Source organism: Podarcis vaucheri (assembly GCF_965113315.1).
Source record: "Podarcis vaucheri genome assembly, chromosome: 9".
NCBI classification, from domain to species: domain Eukaryota; kingdom Metazoa; phylum Chordata; class Lepidosauria; order Squamata; family Lacertidae; genus Podarcis; species Podarcis vaucheri.
In genome coordinates, this window is record NC_138767.1 from 58,664,509 (window position 1) to 58,688,421 (window position 23,913).

General features: G+C 40.8%; 1 protein-coding gene across 10 annotated transcripts in view; it reads left to right on the forward strand.

The window, feature by feature from the left end:
* PCM1 (pericentriolar material 1) overlaps positions 1-23,913 on the forward strand; it is a 49,012-nt gene that overhangs the window by 147 nt on the left and 24,952 nt on the right. For 3 of the 10 annotated variants that reach the window (XM_082237978.1, XM_082237983.1, XM_082237984.1), the window contains exons 1-17: positions 28-205; positions 5,431-5,542; positions 6,404-6,649; positions 8,019-8,291; positions 9,058-9,228; positions 9,373-9,489; positions 10,750-10,938; positions 12,560-12,737; positions 13,561-13,670; positions 15,215-15,431; positions 18,183-18,369; positions 19,373-19,549; positions 20,406-20,566; positions 20,877-21,097; positions 21,817-21,965; positions 23,181-23,310; positions 23,728-23,844. In XM_082237978.1, coding sequence (XP_082094104.1) covers positions 5,447-5,542; positions 6,404-6,649; positions 8,019-8,291; positions 9,058-9,228; positions 9,373-9,489; positions 10,750-10,938; positions 12,560-12,737; positions 13,561-13,670; positions 15,215-15,431; positions 18,183-18,369; positions 19,373-19,549; positions 20,406-20,566; positions 20,877-21,097; positions 21,817-21,965; positions 23,181-23,310; positions 23,728-23,844 — 2,739 coding nt within the window. In that variant the 5' untranslated portion in view covers positions 28-205; positions 5,431-5,446. Of the gene's footprint in view, positions 1-27; positions 206-649; positions 713-5,430; positions 5,543-6,403; positions 6,650-8,018; positions 8,292-9,057; positions 9,229-9,372; positions 9,490-10,749; positions 10,939-12,559; positions 12,738-13,560; positions 13,671-15,214; positions 15,432-18,182; positions 18,370-19,372; positions 19,550-20,405; positions 20,567-20,876; positions 21,098-21,816; positions 21,966-23,180; positions 23,311-23,727; positions 23,845-23,913 lie in introns of those variants that run through there. The other 7 variants (XM_082237985.1, XM_082237987.1, XM_082237986.1 and 4 more) reach the window with 5 other exon arrangements.

Genomic DNA, 23,913 nt, shown 5'->3' on the forward strand with positions numbered 1-23,913 from the left:
GTATCCGTCCGCCGCCTTCCTTTCACCAAGATGGCGGCGGGGACGGCCGTTGGAACGGGGATGTGAGGGGGGACCCCGTCATGTAAGCACCCTCCCGCTCCGTTTATGGAACGAGGACGCCGACGGGAGCTGCCGGCCGAGAAGGTCGGAAGGCGGCGAGGTTCGGCTGCGCCCTTTACCCCCTCAAAACGAGCAGCCCCCTGAGGTGGGAGATAACCGGAGGCAAAACAAAAAGCGCGCGCGCGTGTGTTATGATGGGGAGGGGTGCCTCTGTGGGCCCGCCTGAGGGAGCGCGCGCCTCAGGAACCGCGCGCGCTGGTGCGGAGGGGGGCGTGTCCACCCGCTCCACCTCGAGAGCCCCGCGCGGCGCCCTTGGTAGGCTCCGCCCCCTGCGCCTCGTTGGGAGGGGGTGCCTTGTCTCCAAGGAGACGGAGTGTTCTCTTTCCTAATTGGCCCGAAGCCAGGCTGCTTGGGTCGTTCGGGACCCGCCCCTCCGCTTTGCTCCTCCTCCATCTTCTCTCTTGCCGCGATCGGGACTTTGCCGCCGATCTCAAGGCAGGAGCGGGGATTTCTGACCCCCTGGCTCCGCCCCTCCAACCGTCTTTCTGACCCCGCCCCCTGAGAAGCGGCAGGTAAGGAGGGATCGGCAGTCGAAAGAAAAGTTCGGGGCTCGGTTCCCTGCCTGACCGGGCCTGCACAGCGCCGGCCGCGGGTAAGGGCTCGGCTAAGATCGTTTCCTTGCGATTGCGGCCTTTTAGGGAACTGGGTTCGGGTCCGCCGCTGTAGCTGGGAGGGGGACGGGGATCCCATCCCAGGTTTTTCCCCAGTCTCAGTAATATAGGGGAAAGGGACTGGGCTTTATGATGAACTCGAAGGGTCGTGAGCTGCGGTTGACCTGGCCAAAGAACTGTGTCGGGGTCTGTGTTCGAAACTCCCATTGTTGCAGGCACAGTTTTGCTACCGGGGATTTCATTCACAGTCTCTGAGCTCTGGGCCTAAGATTTCAGGTTAAAACCGCAGAGTGGAAGGAAAAGAGGACCTTATTCTGCCTCCCCACTTCCAGCTACTCTCTGAAGATTGGAGAATAGACCCTCTTAAGAATATTACTGGGGAGAGCAGGGGAAGGACCAGACCATGTGGGAAATGAACATAATATTTTAGCCGCGCTTCATTCATTTTCAGATTTTTCACTCTTGTTATTAAAAAATAAGTGCCCAGACATTCCATTGTTGCTCCCATAACCTAGGTTTAAGGTACCATTTAGCTCCCAGTTTTCATATCTGAGTTTCTTAAACTGGTTAGGGTAGGTAGGTGCTTCCTGTTAACCATGACATTTTAAAGCTCTCCCCTGTGCTGCTACTTCTGCTGGTTTTGCTAAAACTGCCAGAACTGAAATTTAGGAAGCAATATGCCATTACAGTGGTACCTCTAGATGCGAATGGGATCCGTTCCGGAGCCCCGTTCGCATCGAGAAGCAAACGTAACCCGTGTCTGCGCGTGCGCGGGTCATGTTTTGGTGCATCTGTGCATGCACGTAACGTCATTTTGAGCACAAGCGTGAAACCCGGAAGTAACACGCTCCGTTAATTCCGGGTTGCCGCGGAGCGCAACTCTAACACACTCATTTCGAAGCACATTCAACCCGAGGTATGACTATATAAGCTTAACCAAGCTTCTTATAGCAAGAGGCTTGTTTGGGTGGCTGTAGTCCAGCTTCAGTGCTTCCCAATAGTAGCCAACACTTAATTATTTATTACTGTAGCCTGGAGAGTTTAGTTGGTTAGAGCATGGTGCTAATAATGACAACGTTGCAGGTTCAATCTCTGTATGGGACAGCTGCATATTCCTGCATTGCAGGGGGTTGGACTTGATGATCCTCAGGGTCCCTTACAACTCTGCAGTTCAATTATTATTTATTTAATTGTATACTACCCTTCATCCAAAGATCACAGGGTGGTTCACATGAATACAAGTTATGCAGCAGTGCCTGGTCTGTGTATACTTTTCTATGTTTTCAATCAGAAGTGCAAACCAGTACTTCAAGTTTAAAGCTGCATACCTTTTGTTACCTTTCCTACTTTATACATAGAACAAGCCAGTTACAAGATTGCAACTTGGCTGCTGCCTTCTTTGTCCTGAGGTTGTTTACAGAGTGTGCTAGGCAACCACCTTGCGATCTTGGGATGAAGGGCGGTATACACATTTAATTAATAATAATAATAATAACAACCCTCTGTATGTCATCATAATGTACAACAGATCTTGTTGCTTGAATCTGCACTACAATTATGGAAAATACTGTAACGGTAAAAATTAAAAAATCTTAGCGAGATCTAAGAAGTTCTTCCTTGTTTCAAAATTAATGAAAACAGTTTTAAATGCATGTGTGTCTTTAAATTGTTTTTCTTTTTCTTTTTTTGAGAGCTGAGGGTGGCTGTAAATTGGGCTGATATAAAATGAATGCAAAATATCTAGCAACTGGTATCTGGGGAAGACTATTACTTGCTTTAGAGTATAGAGCACAGTGTTTTTTTGCCAGTTGCAAATGATTCTTGTGTTATTGATCAGGCAAGAACAACAGTGCATCACTGTCTTTTCATTCCTGTTATAACCATGGGACATATCATATGTGGAAGATAATTTCTAATGTAAGGGGGCAGACGGATTCAAAAGGGAGCAAGAATTTGGGGTCACTGACAGCCTGATCCTTGAGTTCAGTTGTGTTCATTTCCTAGTAAGTTTGAGGGGTGCAGTGCTTTCCCGTATTTAGCCTCGTTTGGAAGGAGATCACTGTATTTTGCAATATTTGCATTTATTTACAAATATACAGATCGAACAAAGATACATCAGGAGCACTCAACCTGAAGTCCACTTCTCTCATATTAGATCTCTAGGGAGACAGCAAGCACCCCAGAGGCTGTTAGTTTACAGAGTTCAGAGCTCAGCTCTCTTTTGGTTCTCAGCCTGACTCAAGTGGCAGCCTATTCTTCTTTACAGACATCGTGCCCCATCGCCCAGGCTAGGGACTTGGTAGAGATGGCTGTCAGGTTTCCAGAACAGTCTCTATTGTGGGCCATTTACCTGTTACTTCCCTAGCAAAGGAGATACTTGGCAACATTGTGAGGACTGTTAACACTGGGAGAGGAATGGGGGTGCGTTGGGTGTGGCCCACCCTGGGTGTCTTCCTTGAGGGGGGTGACATTACTGTGCGCCGCCCTGGGATGCGCGCCGTGGGCAGCACCCCGCTGGTGCGCTCCCTGAGCACCTAGCTCCACCTCTGACTGTTAAGGCAGTCTCCTGGATCCATTAATCCTCTCCTCTCCAACCCAAATCTCTTGAAAGTATTCATAGGATTTCAGCCAAAGGTTATCAGGATAGCTTTTCTCTGCTGACATTTTGGTTATGCACCTTTGTGTGTGACATTGGTGACAAAAGAGTTCTTGAGGCTGACCTTAGATATTGCCAACTGCTTATAGGACTCTTACTTTGCATAATTTGATCTTACATTGCTGTCCATATTTGATGACTGCAATTTGGGGTATTGAATTGTGCTGTATCTGTGTTACATTTCAAATATGGATGGATCTTATAGGAAAATTCACCATACTTGTTTTGGCTTTGTGATGTCTGTTGTTGAACGAACACTTTGGACATGGGGTTTTTTGGTACCCATTTAAAATATTTTAAATAGTATGCTCTACAGCACCTTAAACTTTTCAGCTTTCTCTGCTGGATCCTGGCATTGCACTGTTATGTACATTAAGCCTTAATTTTAATAGGGTTTTAAGGCTGCATTCTTATGCATGCTTACGTGGGAGTAAGTCCCATTGAACTCAGCAAGGAATTAAAGGTAAAGGTACCGCTGCCCGTACGCGCCAGTTGTGTCCGACTCTAGGGTTGTGCGCCCATCTCACTTAAGAAGCCGGGGGCCAGCGCTGTCCACAGACACTTCTGGGTCACGTGGCCAGCGTGGCAAGCTGCATTTGGCGAGCCAGCGCAGCACACGGAAACGCCATTTACCTTCCCGCTAGTAAGCGGTCCCTATTTATCTACTTGCACCCGGGGGTGCTTTCGAACTGCTAGGTTGGCAGGTGCTGGGACCGAGCAACAGGAGTGCACCCCGCCGCGGGGATTCGAACCGCCAACCTGACGATCAGCAAGTCCTAGGCGCTGAGGTTTTACCCACAGCGCCACCCGCGTCCAGCAAGGAATTACTTTTGAGTAATTTGTGTTTAGGATTGTACTGCAAGTGTTTTAGGATCAGGGCTCTGGGATTTAGTCAGTTTTCCTCTGTGCAAATAAAACTGGAAAATGGAAATTCAGAGTGAGTTCTGTGAGTTTGGTAACGATTGAAAGTACTGTAAACTTGTTATATGGCCCTTTATGAATTTCCACTTAACATAGCTTTTGCTTGACTCTGTTTAGTGAGGAATCACAGACTTGTACAGGACATTAGTGCCAGCCTATGTGCAATCCCTTAGTCTTTCTGGAAATTAAGAGCATGTCAGGGCAACAAAGCTTTTATAAGAGGATTCATCTGGAAATAGCCACTTGGAAGGTGAACAAGAATGGGCTAGCTGGAAAAGCAAGTAAAAAACATCTTTGCAATAATTTTCACCATCAAAAACATTTGATTCCATCGTGCCCTCATGCTGAAAATTTAGGTTTTCTAAACCTCATTTTTCCACCGAAAAAACCTACATTATACATTTTTTTTAGGCATTTATAAAATCTTTTGAGTGCTGGTGTGTTTTTTCCTGAAATCCTCATCATGTTATCGAGCTCTGTGTAAAATTTCAAAGAGATCTGATCATTGGTTATGGAGAAAAAATATAAAATGCACACAAAGTCAAGGATCTTAAGAGGAACAGAAACACAGATTTCACAAAACTTTGAAGTGCTATAAAATTAAAACCGTTTGAGATAGAGGGGAAAAATTTAAGGGGGTTTCTTTCAACCATGAGGGAAGGTTGTACACCATTTTCATCAAAATCTGAGACGGTGGGTGGCATGACCACGTTGAACTGACATGGAATGACCCTATATTCACTTACTTTGGGAGTAAGTGTCATTAAAGATGGTGGATTGGAACTTATTTCTATATAAATCTGTATTAGTTACAAATGCATCCACTGAATCAACTCATCCTTGTATATGAAATTAGCTTAGTATGGAAACAAACAAATACTGTATCAAGTTTAGTGTGCAAAACCAAACTTTAGAGACCAGGGCTGGTTCAGAAATAACGAACCATGTGAAGGCGACATGAACTAGCCTGTGTGATCCCAGGACATGTGCACGCTCACTCACATAGGAAGAGACCATTGTTTCCTGTTATATCTGACTTACCCAGTGTCTAGCGTTTAGTACAGACTGGAGATGTGGCCCTTTTAAAGTGGATTTGTCTTATAATGGTATCTGTTTATTTAGTGGTGAATAACATAACATGGCAGCAGGAGGCAGCCCTTTTGAAGAAGGAATGGATGATCGTGACTTACCTGGCTGGAGCAATGAGAGCCTTGATGATCGATTAAACAACACGGTATAGCACTAATTTCTTTTAATACTTATTATTTCTGTTAATACTTATTATTATTAATTTGTATACCACCCTTCATCTGTAGATCTCATCATGGTTCACAAGAGAATAATACAAAATAAAAATACAGTGGTGCATCGCAAGACCAAATTAATCCGTTCCGCGAGTCTCTTCGTCTTGCGGTTTTTTCGTCTTGCGAAGCACGGCTATTAGCGGCTTAGCGGCTTTAAGAAAAAGGAAACGAACTCGCAAGACGTTTCGTCTTGCAAAGCAAGCCCATAGGGAAATTCATCTTGCAGAATGACTCAAAAAACGGAAAACTCTTTCGTCTTGCGCGTTTTTCGGCTTGCGAGGTACCACTGTAAGGACAAAAAATGAATATTAAGCTCTTCTAGATACAGTGACCAATTTACGCACATCCGAATGGTGCACTATCGCAGATGGCGCTAGACCTGGAAGTGGGCCCAATACGTTATAAAGACATCACAGAAAGGGGCAGAACAGAGAAGGGGCAGAGTGGACTTGTGTGTGGTTTGCCGACGCATGTGGGGATTCGGAACATAACCCCTGCACAAAACGAGGATTGCCTGTATTGACAAGTGGGTTCCACAGGCAGTTTTAAGGATATATAATGCTTCTACCAAAACGATATAAATATTAAAGTGTACGCTTGAAATCAGTTTCACAGTGTTGTTGAAAAAGGCTAGTAGATTGCAGCATGCAGAACACTTGCTTTAAAATGGAAGTAAGTTTTTAAAAATTAATTAAAGGCAATTTGTGTGGTATTGGGAAGAATCATGAATTTTAAGTAATTTTTCTTTAACGATGACGTACATGGTTTTGTTTCTTTGTTTAATTTTTAAGGGCTGGGGTGGTCAGCCAAAGAGACCCAACAGATCTTCAGAAAAAAACAGGAAAAAGGTTACCGGTGAAAGTGAAACAAGACTTACTAATGACATCTCACCAGAATCGACACCAGGAATTGGACGGAAAAAGTCAAAGACACCTCATACTTTCCCTCATACAAGATACATTACCCAAATGTCTGTTCCAGAGCAGGCAGAACTTGAAAAACTTAAACAAAGAATAAACTTCAGTGATTTAGATCAGGTATGTGCTTTGTTTTTACTAAAGTGACCTGGGTGGCCTCCCTCGTTTCCAAGTTAGGAAACTCAGGTGTCTAGCCACTGTCTCACTTGTGTAGAGAGGCAGGAAGGAGGTGCCGAAGCTAGCATGAGCTCAAGTGCCCTGCTGTGCGCTTTGCAGCTAAATTTTAATCCTGTCTGACAGGAGCAGAGAAAAGGTCAGCTGCAAAGTCCACTGTCAGCCACTTGGGCAGCTGTTAGCTTCTGAGCAAGCGTGACAGCATTGCTTGCCTCTCTCCATATTTTCCAGTTATGGCTATAGACACTATCTTCATAACTCTTAGACTTCATATGTAGTTAGGAAATGAGCCAAGTGGATCCTCTGCTGCTCCTCTGTTCAAGTACCTTGTTGTGTTCGCTGCTGCAGATAAAGGAAACCTACGGTTAACAGCATAAAAATTGTTGATCTAGTCTCACACTGACCAACCAGATGCCTATAGAAAGCTCACAAGCAGGACATGGGAGCAAAAACTGTCTCCCACTTACATTCCTCTGTAACTGGCATTCAGAAGCATATTTCTTTTGATACTGGAGGTGAAGTCATCAGTATGGTAGCCTTATCCTTCATGAATTTATCCAATCTTCTTTTTAAAACCATTCAAGTTGGCAGCCATCACTACAATTTGTGATAACTACCGTATTTTTCGCTCTATAACACGCACCTGACCATAACACGCACGTAGTTTTTAGAGGAGGAAAATCCGTAGGCATGCCACCAGTAGGCATTTCCTCCATAACACGCACAGACATTTCCCCTTACTTTCTAGGAGGAAAAAGTGAGTGTTATGGTGCAAATAATACGGTAATTATGTGTTTCGTAACCATGGGCTACGTGAATAAATCTGTTCTGAGTCTCCCACTATTCCGCCTCATTGGATGATCTTGGGTTCGAGTATTTTATGTACACACACAAATGCACAAACACAGGCGGGGGGGGGGTCTCCCAATTCTGGATCTCATGGCAAGGTGTTACATTGGCTACAAGTCAGAAGATATGGGGCCTGGGTAGTGATTGAACTCAACTCTGTTCCCACTCCTTTCATATTAGTAGCAGGAAGGGAATGAAGAAACTAGGGAGTTAGGAATAGGAATAGGAGGATGGGGACAAAGCTTAAACTGGGAGAACTTGGAGGATATAAGACTATTCTCTACAATGTTGTTTTGCCATAGTAATGAATTCTTTAATCTCAACTCAATGCAACTCAATTCATTGCTCTGGGAGGGAAAATGGTCATTCATTTTTTTTATCCAGAAGAACCCCACAGAGTTTCTTAACTGGAGCAGTGTTTGAAAGAAAGCTGTAAGTCATTTTGTGGTCTTTCACTCTTATGTAGAGAAGCATTGGAAGTGATTCTCAGGGCAGAGCAACAGCTGCTAACAACAAACGCCAGCTTAATGAAAGCAGAAAGCCATTCAACTTCCTGTCACTGCAGATTAATACTAACAAAGGCAAAGATGCTGCAACAAGTTCACAGACACAAGAAACTGGGGGATCATCGCAATATAAAGACTTATTTACAGCTGCCTTGAGTAAGGATTTGTTACAGAATTGTCCTGTCTCTATTGAAGAAGATGGAAGAGGTGAACCAGCAGTGGACAGTAGTCAGGTGATATTAGTGGTTAAATTATCCAATTCATATTGAAAAAGATCTTTTAATGAAATATTTAATGAGTGCTCCTTAAAATAGTATTTTTTTCTTGAAGGTTTATTATGAACATAAGGCAAATGTACGCTGAGAAACTAGAGAGAGAGAGCATGCACGCTGTGGATGTATTACACTTTTCTTTTTTAAAGAATGTATTCAGTTGAAACATGGTTTTCATCTAGAGGCCTGGACACTCAGTTAAGCAAGTCCTGCTAGTAAAAAATGGATGTTAAGCAATTGGACTGGTTTAATTTATTTCTGTAGCATTTTAAATACCATAAACATTTTAAAATTAAAATGCAGGATTGCCATCTATTTTATCAGTTTAAAGCATTATTGTACTGCTTTATATACAAAATATAAAACAATAAAATCAAAACTTCAGAAGGCAACACCACGTGCCAGCATGGCTTGTATGCACTAAGTAATGGTAAGCCCCATTGAACTTGGTCTTACTTCTAAGTAGACACAGGATTGCACTGTTAGAGTCATAGTCACAGAAGTGCATTTTTAATTGTTGTATGTAATGTTTGTGTGTTTTTAAAAAATGGGTCTAACTTTTGTAGCTGGTGTAACTTTGGTTTTTGTGGTGTTTATATCCCATATGGGTTTTGTTTTACAACACATTTTTTTCACCCATTAGTATTATAAAAACATTTTACACTTGCTACATCAGTGGTATCTGCCCATCACAGATTATTGACTCTGCTGTTTTTTTGACTTTCAGATTGTGAGCAGACTAATTCAAATTCGTGACTATATTGCAAAAGCCAGTTCCATGCGAGATGATCTAGTTGAGAAAAATGAGAGATCTGCTAATGTGGAACGCTTGTCACATCTCATAGATCATCTAAAAGAACAAGAGAAATCATACCTAAAATTTTTGCAGAAGATGCTTGTAAGTTGGAAAGCTTAAATGCCTTTTTCAAATGGTGTGAGAAAATAGTACGGGGGATAAATCTAAAGCGTAGCATATTTTCCCCTTAATGTTCCCTTTACCCCATTTATGTAGTTTTTTGTTTATGCCACTAAAATATTCCAGGCTAGAGAAAATGAGGAGGAGGATGGTCGGACTATAGATTCAGCTGTGGGATCTGGTTCTGTAGCTGAGAGCACATCGCTAAACATAGATGTGCAGTCTGAAGTTTCAGATACAACGGTAAGCTTCTTTTTAGTAATTAAGTTGCTAGAGATGAAGATGCATTTCTCTCTCCAGATAACTTATGTTCTGAATCTGAATTTTAGTCCAGGAAAACTTTTTATAAGCTACAAATTCTGGAAACATTAAAGTAAATGTAACAATTTTAAGTCATAATGGCCTGAATTCTAACTAGAGTGAAACACAAAACTGGGTTTTCCTCTTTCTCTCTCTCTCTCCTGCTTCCCACTGTAGCCAGCTTCCTATCCCCAACATCAATATCTCCTCCATGTAGTCCCCCTTATCCCCAACATGAATAGCAATGCAAAACTTAATGTTTTGGGATACTATTCACCCTTTATTCAGTATGTATGGTCTGTAGACAAAGGCTTGCCACCAGGAATTAAGCACAAGGCAGGTTTGAAGTTGAAGCCATGTTACTGCACATTCCTTATTGCCTAAACTATATTTAGGATTCTCTTCAGAATGATGTGTTAAAACCTGTTTGCAATCTCATTCCTTGCTTATTTGTACCTCGTTGTTACTAAAAGAATGACCTCAAAGTACGTATAAGCTTTTACAGTGCAGTCCTGGTGAGATGCTTCGGACTATAGCCATAGCTTCTTAGTTGGCAGTTTATCCTCATAGCAACTTGTATACCCGCAGTCATAATATTTTTGTCACAGTCAAAAGAAATTACATGTGGCACCATCCAATTTATTCATGTTTGCAAATCATTTGATATTGGAGTTTCCCTACCTACCGCATGACACTTTGGAAGAAGTTGGGAACCCTTCTGCCAAATCTTCAAACAGCTTCTTTCAGCTTCTGAGAGTTTAAAAAGCAGTTAAGAAGTTTGGTGGAAGGAGCCATATACAAGGAGATTCAGAGATCTGCTCATGATGCATGTGTCCTCTGAAACGTAACATTTGACATCTTTAACATTTTGTAACAATAAATCTGTTGAACCATGCCCATGCTTAATATATTTTAAGTCACTGGTCTTCAGTGGGTTTGGGGGTTTAGTTGGTGGTTTGGGACCCTTTAGTGGGTTGTGCTCTGATCCAATGTGGGTCCGAACAGGTGCACTACCACCATGCAAATATCTGGTAAAAGATTAAGAAATGGTTCCCCAGATGCATGTTTGGGTTAAAAGCGGATCCTGGGTAATATGGTATGTTGACAAATTACAACTGGAGTAGGCCAGCGGTATTATAAACTTAAACTATGCTTAGCAGAAATATATGTTCACAGTCTAACTTACTAAACTATTTGATAAAGGAGGTATCTTTTAGTCTGAGAGCTCGGCCCTGCATTGAGGACAAACTAGGGAATTCAGCTTCTCAAGGACAGGTTTCAGACATGGCCGTTACAGCAAGTCCAAATGTGAAAAATGACAGAGCTGCTCTGAATGGCAGGGAAATCTGGTCTAGTAGGATTAATAGCCAAGAACCTGTATTACTCTCAAAGGTACGCTACCAAATATTGCCTTGGACATCAATATAGGGGCTCAATCTGCATTCCTAGTTTTTCTTTATAATAAATTCTCTGTAACAGCAGTTTGATGTGCATTCAATGATTGCTTTTGTTCTTTTAAATACTTGACTTTATGCACTATTTATCTGTGAAATTATTCTTCTGTCTGCTTTGCTGCATTTGCATTTATTTTTTCAAAAGGCCTGTTCGAACAAATAAGTTAAAGAATAATGTAGCAACAATATTTATCTCAGCTCAGATATCTTCCTGTCTCTGTCACACATTGTTCTTACTTCATAAGAAAATAGTGTTAATGGGGCATATATGCTGTTTTTATAGTAAACATTTTATCATTCCCCCCCCAAAAAAGGTTGATTATTTCTAAAATGGAAATAGAATGTGGACTCTGGACCATTGGCATGATCATAAGTTCTTACCCTTTAATACTGGGGTTGTTTGGATTTGCTTTTTTAACATTTCCTTTTTATTTCTGTTTCTCTTCCCCAGTCCAATTATTTATCTTAAAACATTTACCGTAAATGAGGAATTAAAGATGAGGAAATTTGTTTTGTGCTTGCATTTTTGGGAAGATACTTAAGCTGTGTGATAAGAATTCTGATTTGGTCTTTGCTTCTCTTGGTGGCTTTCTTTTTCTCCTCAGTTTTCATTGTAGTACAGGATTTTACATAATCAGTGTTGCACTGCATACCAATTTGTGTAGTTTTCATTTCAGTGAAAGTTGTATGTTTGACTATCTCTCATTGAAATAAATGGAATGACAGTGCTCTTGTTGGAGAACTCTTATTTGTCATTGCATGGAAGCTATTATGCAAGCCTTTTTTTAAATAGAAAAGGCAGGATCATATCCAAAATATATTAATATATCCTCTTTACCTATGGCAATAAGGCCTGATAAAAAGAGTGGTACTTCTTTGTAAGTACAGTGGTGCCTCACAAGACGAAATTAATTCGTTCCGCGAGATTTTTTGTCTTGCGGTTTTTTTGTCTTGCGAAGCACGGTGTCGGAAAAGTTTTGGAAAAGCTTCAAAAATCACCAAAGTCTTCAAAAACCTCAAAAAAGGCTACCACACCGCGTGCTATGAGTTGCTCCTCGAAGTCAAGTCGCAACTGTATTAACAGTTTTAAGAAAAAGGAAACAAACTTGCAAGACGTTTCCGTCTTGCAAAGCAAGCCCATAGGGAAAATCGTCTTGCGAAGCAACTCAAAAAACCAAAAACCCTTTCGTCTTGCGAGTTTTCCGTCTTGCGAGGCACTCGTCTTGCGAGGTACCACTGTATAGGATTTTGCTGTAAGGGCTGAGAGCTTGAAATGGCATACCAAATTTCAGCATGGTGTTAAAAGGGTTGAATATAACTCCAATTAATACATTATGGGGTGGGAGGAAGCAAGCATATCAGAAAACTGAATTTTGCTTTCACTACATTTTAAGATAATAACATGGATTCTTTTTTTCTGAAAAGAAAACGCCATACATATTTAGAGGTTCAGGTTTGTTTTCTCCACACCGTCTAAAAATTTAAGTTAACTGCTAATGGGCAGCTGAATATTGATCCCATTTATTTTATTTTCATTTTTATCCCTTTATTTTTTTCAGGCTAGAGATCCTCAGCAGGAGGCTACAGAAGAGCTTGCAAATTTGAAGAAGCAACATGATTTATTGAAGAGGATGCTACAACAACAGGAACAACTGAAAGCTCTTCAAGGGAGACAAGCTGCTCTGCTTGCACTACAGCATAAAGCAGAACAAGCCATTGCTGTCATGGATGATTCTGGTATGCTGAGGTTTAGACACCTGAACAAAAGACCTCTTCCTCTGCAATTAAATTATTGATTTGATATAATAGAATCAGAGTTGGAAGGGACCGTGAAGATCATCTAGTCCAACCCCCTGCAATGCAGGAATATGTAGCTGTCTCATATGGGGTTCAAACCTGCAACCTTGGCATTATCAGCACCACACTCTAACCAACTGAGCTAACTTGAAGGTCTCAGATGTTGTACCTTTTATTGCATTCCCAGTAATTAAATTATTCACTTTAATGGTGGTGTTTCTTAAATAAGAACCTAAGAAATTACTCCAGAGCATGTTAAATGAAATAGGTTGAGAATGTGCATTCTGGTTAATACCCACATATTCAGAGTAGATCCGTTGAATTCATAAGACATAAATTACTCTATTTCACTGGGCCTGAATTGTGACTATTGGGTATCACCCTCTGGTCTTTAGCCTTCCTCTGAACTGAAAACAGAACACATAAGAATTGCTTTATGTCATATGAACAGCCTAAATAAGTAACAGTGATAGGAGAATCTGAGAAACATTTGGAAAGTGGCAGGCAGTTAGTGTGGGGCATGCTGAATTCTGTATTATGATTCACGTTTCTAGTAATCAGTAGAAAATGAATGGAGTTGCAGTCTCTCAGTGGGGAAAAACAATAATTTCCACACCTTTAAAAGTCTTTCGGATTCCAGTTTGTTACATGAATGTCTTTTTTGTATGCCCTATTTTGTATGATTAAAAAACCTCTGTTTAATAAGTTCCAAATTTACTTAAGCACTTCAATAAAATGTTCCATTTTCCTCTCCCACCTGTAGTTGTAACAGAAACGACTGGTAGCATTTCAGGAGTGAGTCTAACATCAGAGCTTAATGAAGAATTAAATGACTTAATTCAGCGCTTTCACAACCAGCTTCATGATTCTCAGGTACCCTTTTTTATATTGAGTAGTGTACATGATTATATTGCTAATCAAGTCAGTCTAAAATGGCTTGCTTTCTGCTACGGAGAATTCCATTTCAGAAGTGAGCATTATAGTATTGATTGTTGCCAGTTGCTATCGATTCCTTAATTGGCACTTGCCATGGAATCTTCGTTTTTAAAATAAAGTTTATCCTGCCTGTTTGTCAAAAAGGCTGTCAGGGCAACATATAACTGTTAGTTTATTCAGCTCCAGCCCTTGAGCTGATACGGCTCATCTTGACTTGAGCCCAGCAGAGTTTAATCCCAGTCCGCAAATGAAAGGATGAAGCAGGTATGGTGCTACATTGCTAAGCTTTATTTCTAAGCTATACCGAGAACACACAAATATACATCTTGCCTCTGTGAGAGCAGAGAGCAACTCCCTCAAAGAAAACTACAGAGCTAAGAAACAGGAAACCAGTGAACGTCACATCCAGTCTCCCTTTCCCGTGAGAATCCAACAGTATCTGGACTCTGTGGAATGTAAACACAGTCTTGTGACTGCAGCTGCTGCTCAGTGAGAGAAACAGAAACCAACAATAACATCAATAGAAACAAGACTGTCTGTTGACTTAGAAATCCAAAAAGTATGACAGAAAAGGGCAAGCTGAAAAAAGCAAAGCTGCACATCAGTTTTAAAGGTTTAACAAGACTAGAGGGAATCCGCCATTACCGGTGGTGCCGCCTCCGGAAGTCCTAAAGGTTTAACAGCTAGAATGGAAGGTGGTCTCTCAGCAAAGCTGTGTTCTGTCAGCAAAGTAACTGCATCAGATCTTTTCCTCTCCTACAGCCTGATGAATAATGCTAATGTGTTTGCATTGCTGAAGTGTTTTTTCTTGAAATGCCTTCTGTTGAAAGTAATGTGGATTGAATATTTTTTTATAGAACTATAGAATTGTAGAGTTGGAAGGGGTCTCAAGGGTTGTCTAATCCAACTCCTTGCAATGAAGAAATTTAGTCTTCATCTTTAAAACAAAAACAAAACACTTCAACAAATCTACTTCCATTAAAAAAAAATTCTCTTTGTTTGATTGCTTTGAAAGGAAAATGGTGGGTGGACTGATGTAAACTGTGACAACTGTTTGGAATTTTGTTACATGAAATGCTGTCATCGAAAATAGCCATTTAAAAAAAGATTACAGCACAATTCCAAACATGACTGAAGGAAGTCCCATTCCATTGAATCCAGCATTCCCTTCAACAGAACTCTGCACATCACATGTTTCCACAAGTGGAAGGGGAAGGGGACTTTTTTTGCCAATTCATCCTTCTCCCTGCAGCCCTGCAAAGCTGCTGTGGTAGGTTTGGGGGAACCCTTGAAACAGTGTGGAAGGTAATTTGAGGGGCTACCAGAGAAATTGCTTATGTTTTCCATCTCTCTTTCCAATTGTAGGAACCTCTGCTCGATCTCAATCCCTTCTGTGAATTACTTACTCTCCCAAAAGTGGTAATAGGATTGTAGTGTTAAGTGTTCTGAAATTAGCTTGAATAAAATATGTCTACTTTTAGGTTCAACCTGTTCCAGATAATAGAAGGCAAGCAGAGAGTCTTTCTCTAACCAGGGAGGTTTCCCAGAGCAGGATTTCTTCGGTATCTGAGCATTTGTCTGAAGAAAAGGCCCAACTCTTCAGTAAGATGATAGCATTGCAGGGTAAAAAGCAAAAAATGGACAAATTGTTAGGAGAACTGCACACACTTCGGGACCAGCATCTAAACAATTCATCCCGTAAGTAGCATGCAATCTGGTGGTGTTATTTACAGTATTTTGTTTGTTATATGAATTGGTGGAAGTCTTTTCAGTTCCATTCTCTTTCCAACCCCCCCCCCCAAACATTCAAACCTCTGCTCAGCCTAATTTTCCTAGGGTTAGGTCTCCTTTAGACATGACTTTCCCTGTTATGTCTTAAATTAAAAAGTTGGTAAGGGAGAAACTACTAGAAGTTCGTGTTTCAATGTACACATGATTAAGGCTTCTATCTCCTAAAAAGATACATTTGATACAATCTGGTCTCCCATTTTCTCTTTTATTGAAGAACAGGGTATTTTAATGCCTTCATCATCACAGAGGTGTCTATGGAGTAGATATATTCATTGAAAATCTTAGCTTTTCTTTTTAAAAAAGGAACCTACCTGTTTGTTAAGTCTGACACCAAAGGTCTGTCCCGGCTCCTCTGTAGGCTTTCTTAATAATAAATACTATTTATATGCCACCACCTGACTTAGATGCTCCGAGAGCCATGTTTTGGACATTTCCCCCCAAAATTTTTTTAAAAAAATTCCCAGGATTTTAACTGATTTTATATCAACTGCTTTTTGTATTTTTTACTGTTGCTATAATAATTGCTTATGTTTCTGATGTTTTTGATTTATATTTGTTTTATGGTTCTCTTTTGTAGACTATCTTGAGAATAATAATAATAATAATAATAATAATAATAATAATAATAATAATGTAAAAAAAGAATAAGGCTGCTAGATGCATGCCACTAGTCTGAGCCTTTAGACAGTTTTTTTAGGGGGGTATCCAGATTCCGCCTCTTTTCTCCATTTCAAGACAAAATTACAAAAGTCACTCATACCCCGTTCCACACTCCATGAGTTCCAGCCATAGTTAGGATGGGGAAACTGCCACCTGTGATACCACTCACAATACCAAGGTGCCCAGTGAAATCTGACAAGAATAACTGTAATGAATAGATGCAAACCTTGACATAAGGCTCCTGATTGTCAGCAGATACTTGTGACAGTATCAACTGGCAGGAGTTCTGCCCTGGGCATCTTGTCTGTGCATTCAAGCTTGAAAGCCCACCAAAAATGTTATTATCAAAGCTCACAAGATCAAGCAGAACCAAGTCTCCAACTGGTAGCTGCTCCCTCCAGAGGGAGCTAAAACCATCCTAATGTCTAGCACAGCACAGCTTATCAAATGAGAGTGGAACACAGTGGCAGATGGGCTCTGTAACACTTCATTCAAGCCCAGAGAATGAAGCCTTGATGCAACCATTATCTAAAAAATGTTTCAGCTGTCCAGCAGCAGACCTAATCATTTCTTCACCCCTGTCAACCACAAACAAATGCACTTACCATCAGAGCACTCCTGACATATGGTTGTCAAGTCTCTGCTTAAAGACCTCCAAAGTAGGAGACTCCACCACACTCCTTGGCAGCAAATTCCACTGTCGAACAGCTCTTACTGTCAGGAAGTTCTTCCTAGTGTTTAGGTGGAATCTTCTTTCTTGTAGTTTGGATCCATTGCTCCGTGTCCGCTTCTCTGGAGCAGCAGAAAACAACCTTTCTCCCTCCTCTATGTGACATCCTTTTATATATTTGAACATGGCTATCATATCACCCCTTAACCTCCTCTTCTCCAGGCTAAACATGCCCAGCTCCCTTAGCCGTTCCTCATAAGGCATCGTTTCCAGGCCTTTGACCATTTTGGTTGCCCTCCTCTGGACACGTTCCAGTTTGTCAGTGTCCTTCTTGAACTGTGGTGCCCAGAACTGGACACAGTACTCCAGGTGAGGTCTGACCAGAGCAGAATACAGTGGCACTATTACTTCCCTTGATCTAGATGCTATACTCCTATTGATGCAGCCCAGAATTGCATTGGCTTTTTTAGCTGCCGCGTCACACTGTTTATACTTTCCCCATAACACCACTGATATGATAGTCCAGGTGCAAGGGAACAGGTCTCAGTCACCTTAGTGGCACCCTACCAACCGTGCCACCTGTGGTTTTCCATATTCCTTCGCTTAGCAACCATGCCCCTCTGATTCTCTGTGGTCAAGGCCAACCATCTTTTTTCAAGCCTCGATCAGACACTCGGATCTAGTATACCTACAGCTTGCAACTTGGAAGCTTACCAATGATCACGGCACAAGTTTGGGTACCCAGCAGAATTGGTCAACGCCATTCTGCCCAACAGGAGATAGAAAAATCTATTGGAATATAGAGCTGGAGGAAGAAAGTGGACCACAGGAAAAAAATAGGCATTAAGGAGTTATTGGGCTTCTGACTTACATTACATTCTGACTAATGTAAGCAGACTTACATTAGAATTCAGGTTCAGTACACTGCTATGACAAGCCTCCGCACTGTCTGTGGTCCTCTCCAAGTCAGGCTTCAGACCCCATGGGCTTTATCCCCATCATAAAAGATTTTATCAGTGATTGGTCAATCATTTGAATTTGGATATGGGTAAAAATAGTTCTTAAGCAGAAATGTCCCTTTTTTTTAAACAACGTATTATCTTAGAAGTGAAATGGGGGGAAGGCATCTGAAGTTTTTATGAACACTTGTATTCTTTATTTTTAAATCTGCTTGATTTAATCTGAGTCATAATTTTAATTTGTTAATATAGTGTATTAATATACTAGGGCTGCAACATTTAATTATGATAGAAATAGTCCTTCAGAGGTTTTTGCATAAAACGAGATGAAATCTAGTGTCATCTAATTTGCGGACTTGCCGGCTTCAGGGTCTCCTCAGAGAAGTGTTGATCAAAGAAGTACAGCTTCAGTAGCTTCTGCACCTGTAGGAATAGCAGCTGCTGTCAATGAAGAATCCAACAGCTTAGCATCATCTGTTGCCTATCATCCAGACTCTGTCACCTCACAGAATGACAGCGAAGAGGACGACAACTTAAATCCAACAGAAAAGCTACAGTAATATATTCTAAATTTTTGGATAAACAGTTTGTTTTATTAGTTTGGTTTATGAAGCAGTTACCCATGGTAGATATTTGAGAGCATATGTATGATATAAGAAAGGGCTTTTAAGACACAAGTGCTTCCTAACACTTGTTTTGAGAGAGACTGCACTGCAATAGATAACAATTTAGTTGGGTGTTCAAACCGATTGCAGATAAAAGCCAACTTTGGTGCTTGATGTTAATTTAGATACTTGGGTACTGAACACTCAATTGTCCGCGTACATTCTGGTTTAATTTTTTGACTAAACTTAGCTGCTATACCTTGTGGATACACACACACAATTCAAACAATAAACTTGGCCATGCATTTATTAACTGTAATGTGCTCTTTTCAGGATGGTCGAAATCATATGTTAAACTAGGCTCTGAAAAGCAAAGTATTGACAACAGTATGAGAGATGGTAGGGGAGTTACAAATCAGAAAGTATGGTTCAGATCTCAGCTGTGGCAAGATCTCAATAGATGGCCTTGAGTGTGTTGCTCTCTCAGCCACAGTACCCCATCTACAGTTCATAGAAAATACTGACCTACCTTTTTATAGTGTTGTCAGAATTAAAACAATATAATGTATGTGAAGTGATTTGAACACCTAAGTGAATGCTGCTGATGGCCAGATTTCAAAGTAACTACTCAGATGCCTGGCATGGTGTCGTTTAGCTATTCTTGTGTCATAAAACTCCTGGTCTTGTCAACTAGCTAGCTTATACCTAGTCAAAGTAATCAGAAGTTCCCATCTTCTGTCATTCTCCCATCCTCCTAATTTATAATATTATTTTTGTGGCTATACACACACAATTTCCCCAGTGCATATCAAGAGCAACCTCCTGCTTTGTCCAGAACTAGATTTTCCACAGCTTGTACTTTCCTTGATGTAATAAAATAATAAACATGAATCTCAAGTTGCCCCCACACCACTATTCAAAGCAAGCTGACAGTTGGACCTCTTTCCTTTGTAGGAAGTTGAATGAAGTTCGGAAGAGACTAAATGAATTGCGTGAATTAGTCCACTACTATGAGCAGACATCTGATATGATGACAGATGCTGTAAATGAAAACACTAAAGAGGAAGAGGAGACGGAAGATTCAGAGTGTGATTCAGACCATGAGAATCCACAGCCAGTTACCAATATTAGGTAGGTTGGTTGCTATGGCTGTTGCCTCCTAAAGCACTGCTGCTATAATGATAAGAAATAACCTTAAACATAAGCTTGCTATAATTATTGATCTTGTCAAAAATACCTAAAGTCTGACCTGGTATTTATGAGAAATGGGGAAAGCAGCAGTGCAAACTTAATATTCTCCTGCTTTTTCTTCTGCAGTGATATGTAGGGTGTACATATGTTATTTTTCTTCTTTCTTCCCTCTTCTGGTTTCCCCCCGCCCTCTCCCTGCTCCCATAACTCAATTCTCCCAACTTTTGTTTGCTTGGGATTTGGGAAACTGGGCTTGTTAAGGTGATGCACTTTTCCCATTAGATAAATTATTTCAAAAACAAGACAAAGAACCCACTATTATTATAGTATTAGCACAATATTTATTTATATTCCACCATTTCCCCAGACTGGGACTCAAGGCAGCTTACAGATAAAATATAAACTGCTAAAAGTATAGACTTCTGTTTTCTGAAATTTAATGCAGAAACAAAATTTTTTAAGGATTTTTATCCTTTGTTGTTGAATGGTTGTATTGCTGCAATTGGTATGTTCAGTTCATTTTTGGTATGAAAATAAGAGTTCTAGTTAGGTCAGTTACTTATTTTTGCTATGGTAAGATCTAGTACTAGGAGCAGAATCTGTTTCATAAGTACCAAACCAAAGGTAAAATAAAGATTTTAGAGGATCATAATTGTTTTCTAGTGCCACCTATCTTAGATTTTGTAAATATTTCATTCCCAACTTTTAATTTAAAAAATTATTCTGTCATGGAGCTTGTAAAAAACCTAAGGGTGCTTAAAATTTAAATGATGCTTAATTTGGTTTCCTCCTCTAGAAATCCACAGGGCACCACTAACTGGGGAGAAATGAATTGCAATAGTAATAGCAATTTGCAGTGTGGAACTAATAACAGAAATGGACGGCATCTTAATACATCTTGTGAAATAAACAACCGATCTGCTAATATAAGGATGCTGAATATGCCCTCAACTTTAGGTACGTTTCAAAATAGTATATTGTGCAGAGAATGTAATGTGTGGCAGTATTCAAGTCTTCTCAATTTATTAATCACATGGGGATTAATCAATTTACTCTCTAGATTTGTCTATGGGTAAAGACTATTTCTGAAGCAGAACACATACACTCTATTTAGAAGATATGTGTAAGAATGGAGAGCCACTCTCTTAAATGGTGCTTTCCATCTGTAAATTTTGTAAGTCCTTTAAAAAAAAAAGGTTGGGCATATTTTTAAAAATTGGTTGCCCAGATTTTAAGTGATTTCAGTTCCTAGTGTGTGTTCTTTCAGATTGCCATTATAATAGAGAAGATGGTGGTGCTGATATTCCACAAGGTGAAGATGAAGCTGATGCTGAAGTTGATCGAGCCAGTGAAGCTTCCCTATCCAGCCGCAGAACCAGCATAGCTGAGGAGGCTCCTGCTGATGCGGAATTTGAGCAAAAGATCAACAGGCTTATAGCAGCAAAACAGAAACTTCGACAACTGCAAAACCTTGTTGCTATGGTACAGGTCTGTTTTCATTTAATAAGTTCCTTGCCAGTGTGCTAACTTAAATTAAAGCAATGGGTAGAATTAAAAGTAAGGCTAAGGAGCTCGCTCCATCAGCCCTAGCATTTCTGCTTGAGTAATGGAACACTTTCCCCTTCCTTCTCCCCATGTGCTGTTTTGAGGGGTTCTCCCAACCTGCAAGAGTGGGTTTGGGGGGATGGGGGAAACGCCCCGCTGTGCTAATGGGAATCCTTGAGCTGGCTTCTGCCATCAACTGCGTAGTTTAATCTGGCCCAATATTGTGTGTGTGATTGTTGATTGTTGTCGTTTTTCGTACTGTAATCCGGCTTCATCAGTAAATGATGAAATGCTTTTAAGCTGCGGAAACCTGAAAACTTCTTTTTCAGTATCTGAAGGTATTAAATAAAAATTTTATTTCCAGCTCTTGATTACAGATGGTCTCAAAAGTTGACATATTTTTAGTATCAGGAAAAAGAGGAAACCCAATAGCAAGCAATTCTGAAGGTTTATTTGGGACATCTTCCAGTCAAATTAAAGCATTTTCAGTTGTATTGATTTCAGCAGGAAAGTGCTGAAAACATGCTTAATCAATGGCATTTTGACTCCGGTGCACCTGACAACAAAACTGCTTTGGATGGCGCAAAAGAGAGAGAGAGACAGAGAAAGGAAAGGTGGAAGGCTCAGTGAGGTCATAGCTGAATACACTGTTTCTATTATAGGATGAAGAAGTAGAACCAGAGGCTTCAGGACAGGGTAACATGGATCAGTTCTTTGTGGCTGAAGAGGAAAAAGCGCAACAGCAACCAAACAATATTCGGTCCAGTGCAAACAAGTCCCAGAAAGGTGTCGTTCTGAATGAAAAAGCAAGGTACAGTCTTTTTCACATGCATTAAAGTTAATGATGAGGCAGATTTACTGACTGAATTTGAGGGGATTATATATAATGTGAGAGTTTTTGGAATCCACTTGAATGCTGCAGAGACTCCAAAAAAGGGCAGGGCTGCATCCAGTGCCTTTCTGGAATCCTAGGCTGCCATCATTCCTTTACTTACTGTACATGCAGGTCCCAAACACAATGCATTCCATGGAAATTGTTCATTAGGCGAGTGTCGACATAACAAGTCCACAATTTCCATTATTTCCTATGGAAATATTTCTAATCTGGGATCTCTTGCCCTCCCTTTTTTATTCATTGGTTTCTTCTGGAAATGGCTGTAGCTAATCAACAAAAGAGAGACAAAGAGAGGGGACGGACCAATTTGTCCAATCTCTCCTGTTCAATTTGTCAGAGCTCTCTCGCTTGCTGCTCCCTTCCCTCCCTGCCTGGTTTCTGCCTGAAAATGACTTCTGACCATCAAAGCAGAAACAAGCAAGGAAATAAGGAAGTGTGCAAACTCCTGGTGTTCAGGTCTCTGAATCTGTGGTGGTTATAGTGAGGATTTGGCATAATTCTTTACATGCGGATAGGTGAATTTTAACCAAGTGAGCAGGCAGGATAGTGTGCAGTGGAACCTTGGCTTTCAAACTTAATCCGTTCCGGAAGACTGTTCGGCATTCGAAAGGGCTGGCTGCAAAGTCAATTGGAAAAAATGAAAAATATACCTTGGAAGCCGTTCGGCTTCCGAAAAAGGTTCAGAAATGGAAGCATTCACTTCCAGGTTGTCGGCGTTTGGTTCCAAATTGTTTGGCTTCCGAAGCATTCAACAACCAAGGTTCCACTGTACCTCCCATGATGCCTGGTTACCCATACATCATTTTTGAATGAGATTGTCTAAGGAATGTGGAGTGTGTGGCCCTCCATCTGTTCTTGGGAGTCCAACCCTCAACAAGGGATGATGGGAGTTGGAGTCCGGTAACATCTAGAGGGCCACAGGAACTCAACTCCTCAGCTAAGGCCTCATATACCCTTTCTAATTTAGGTGGGACTGTCTTGGCCTTATGTCCTTGCCATTGGTTTGTGGTATATAACACTCTCACTTGGGAGTGCTGTGGAACTGGAAGGCCTTGCCCAATACAGAATTGATTGGTCCAAGAAGAAGAAAAATACATTTTAAACTAACATGAGAATGCTTTATTGTTGTAGAGAGAAATTTTATGAAGCTAAGCTTCAGCAGCAACAGAGAGAATTGAAACATCTCCAAGAAGAAAGGAAGAAACTGATAAAGATCCAAGAAAAGATCCAGGTGTTGCAGAAAGCTTGTCCAGATCTTCAAGTAGGTAGAACGGTGGTTTAACATGAGAGAGGGAAATATAAAATCCCAAGGGCAACCCTGCTTGGCATCTCAGCCACAGGATTATTAACCCTAACATTTATTCATTTAAACGAAGGGTATGTTAGCCCTTGTGGTTATAAATATGAGTTTTGAGCATAGGATTGCCAATATACTGAAAGGTCAGAAATAGTGAGAAAAAGATGTGTGCTTGAAAGACGATGGGTCTGTAAATAGCTGGATGAGTAGTTCAAAAGCTTGGAGCATTAGTTTGTAGACATCAGTCTTGTGTTGGCTTGCAGGCTTGTTGAAAAATGAAATTGAGTGGATCACTAAAGCCAGTGATGCCGCAGATTTCATTAACTTGATAAAGGTTCTTATTCAAATACTAATAATGTAATTTTAACACTTTATTCTTAGTTGTCATCTGGTGTGGATAATTGCCCTGGGAATACTTCAGCGCCAGCTGCGAATGAAATCAGCGCAACCAACAAGATTGTGGTCCAACCAGAAGAAACAGCCACAATCGATACTGAGGTGCTTTATATTCTTGTGTATAAAACTGCAATAGCATATTTTGAATTGCATTGCATTAAAATATTTTCT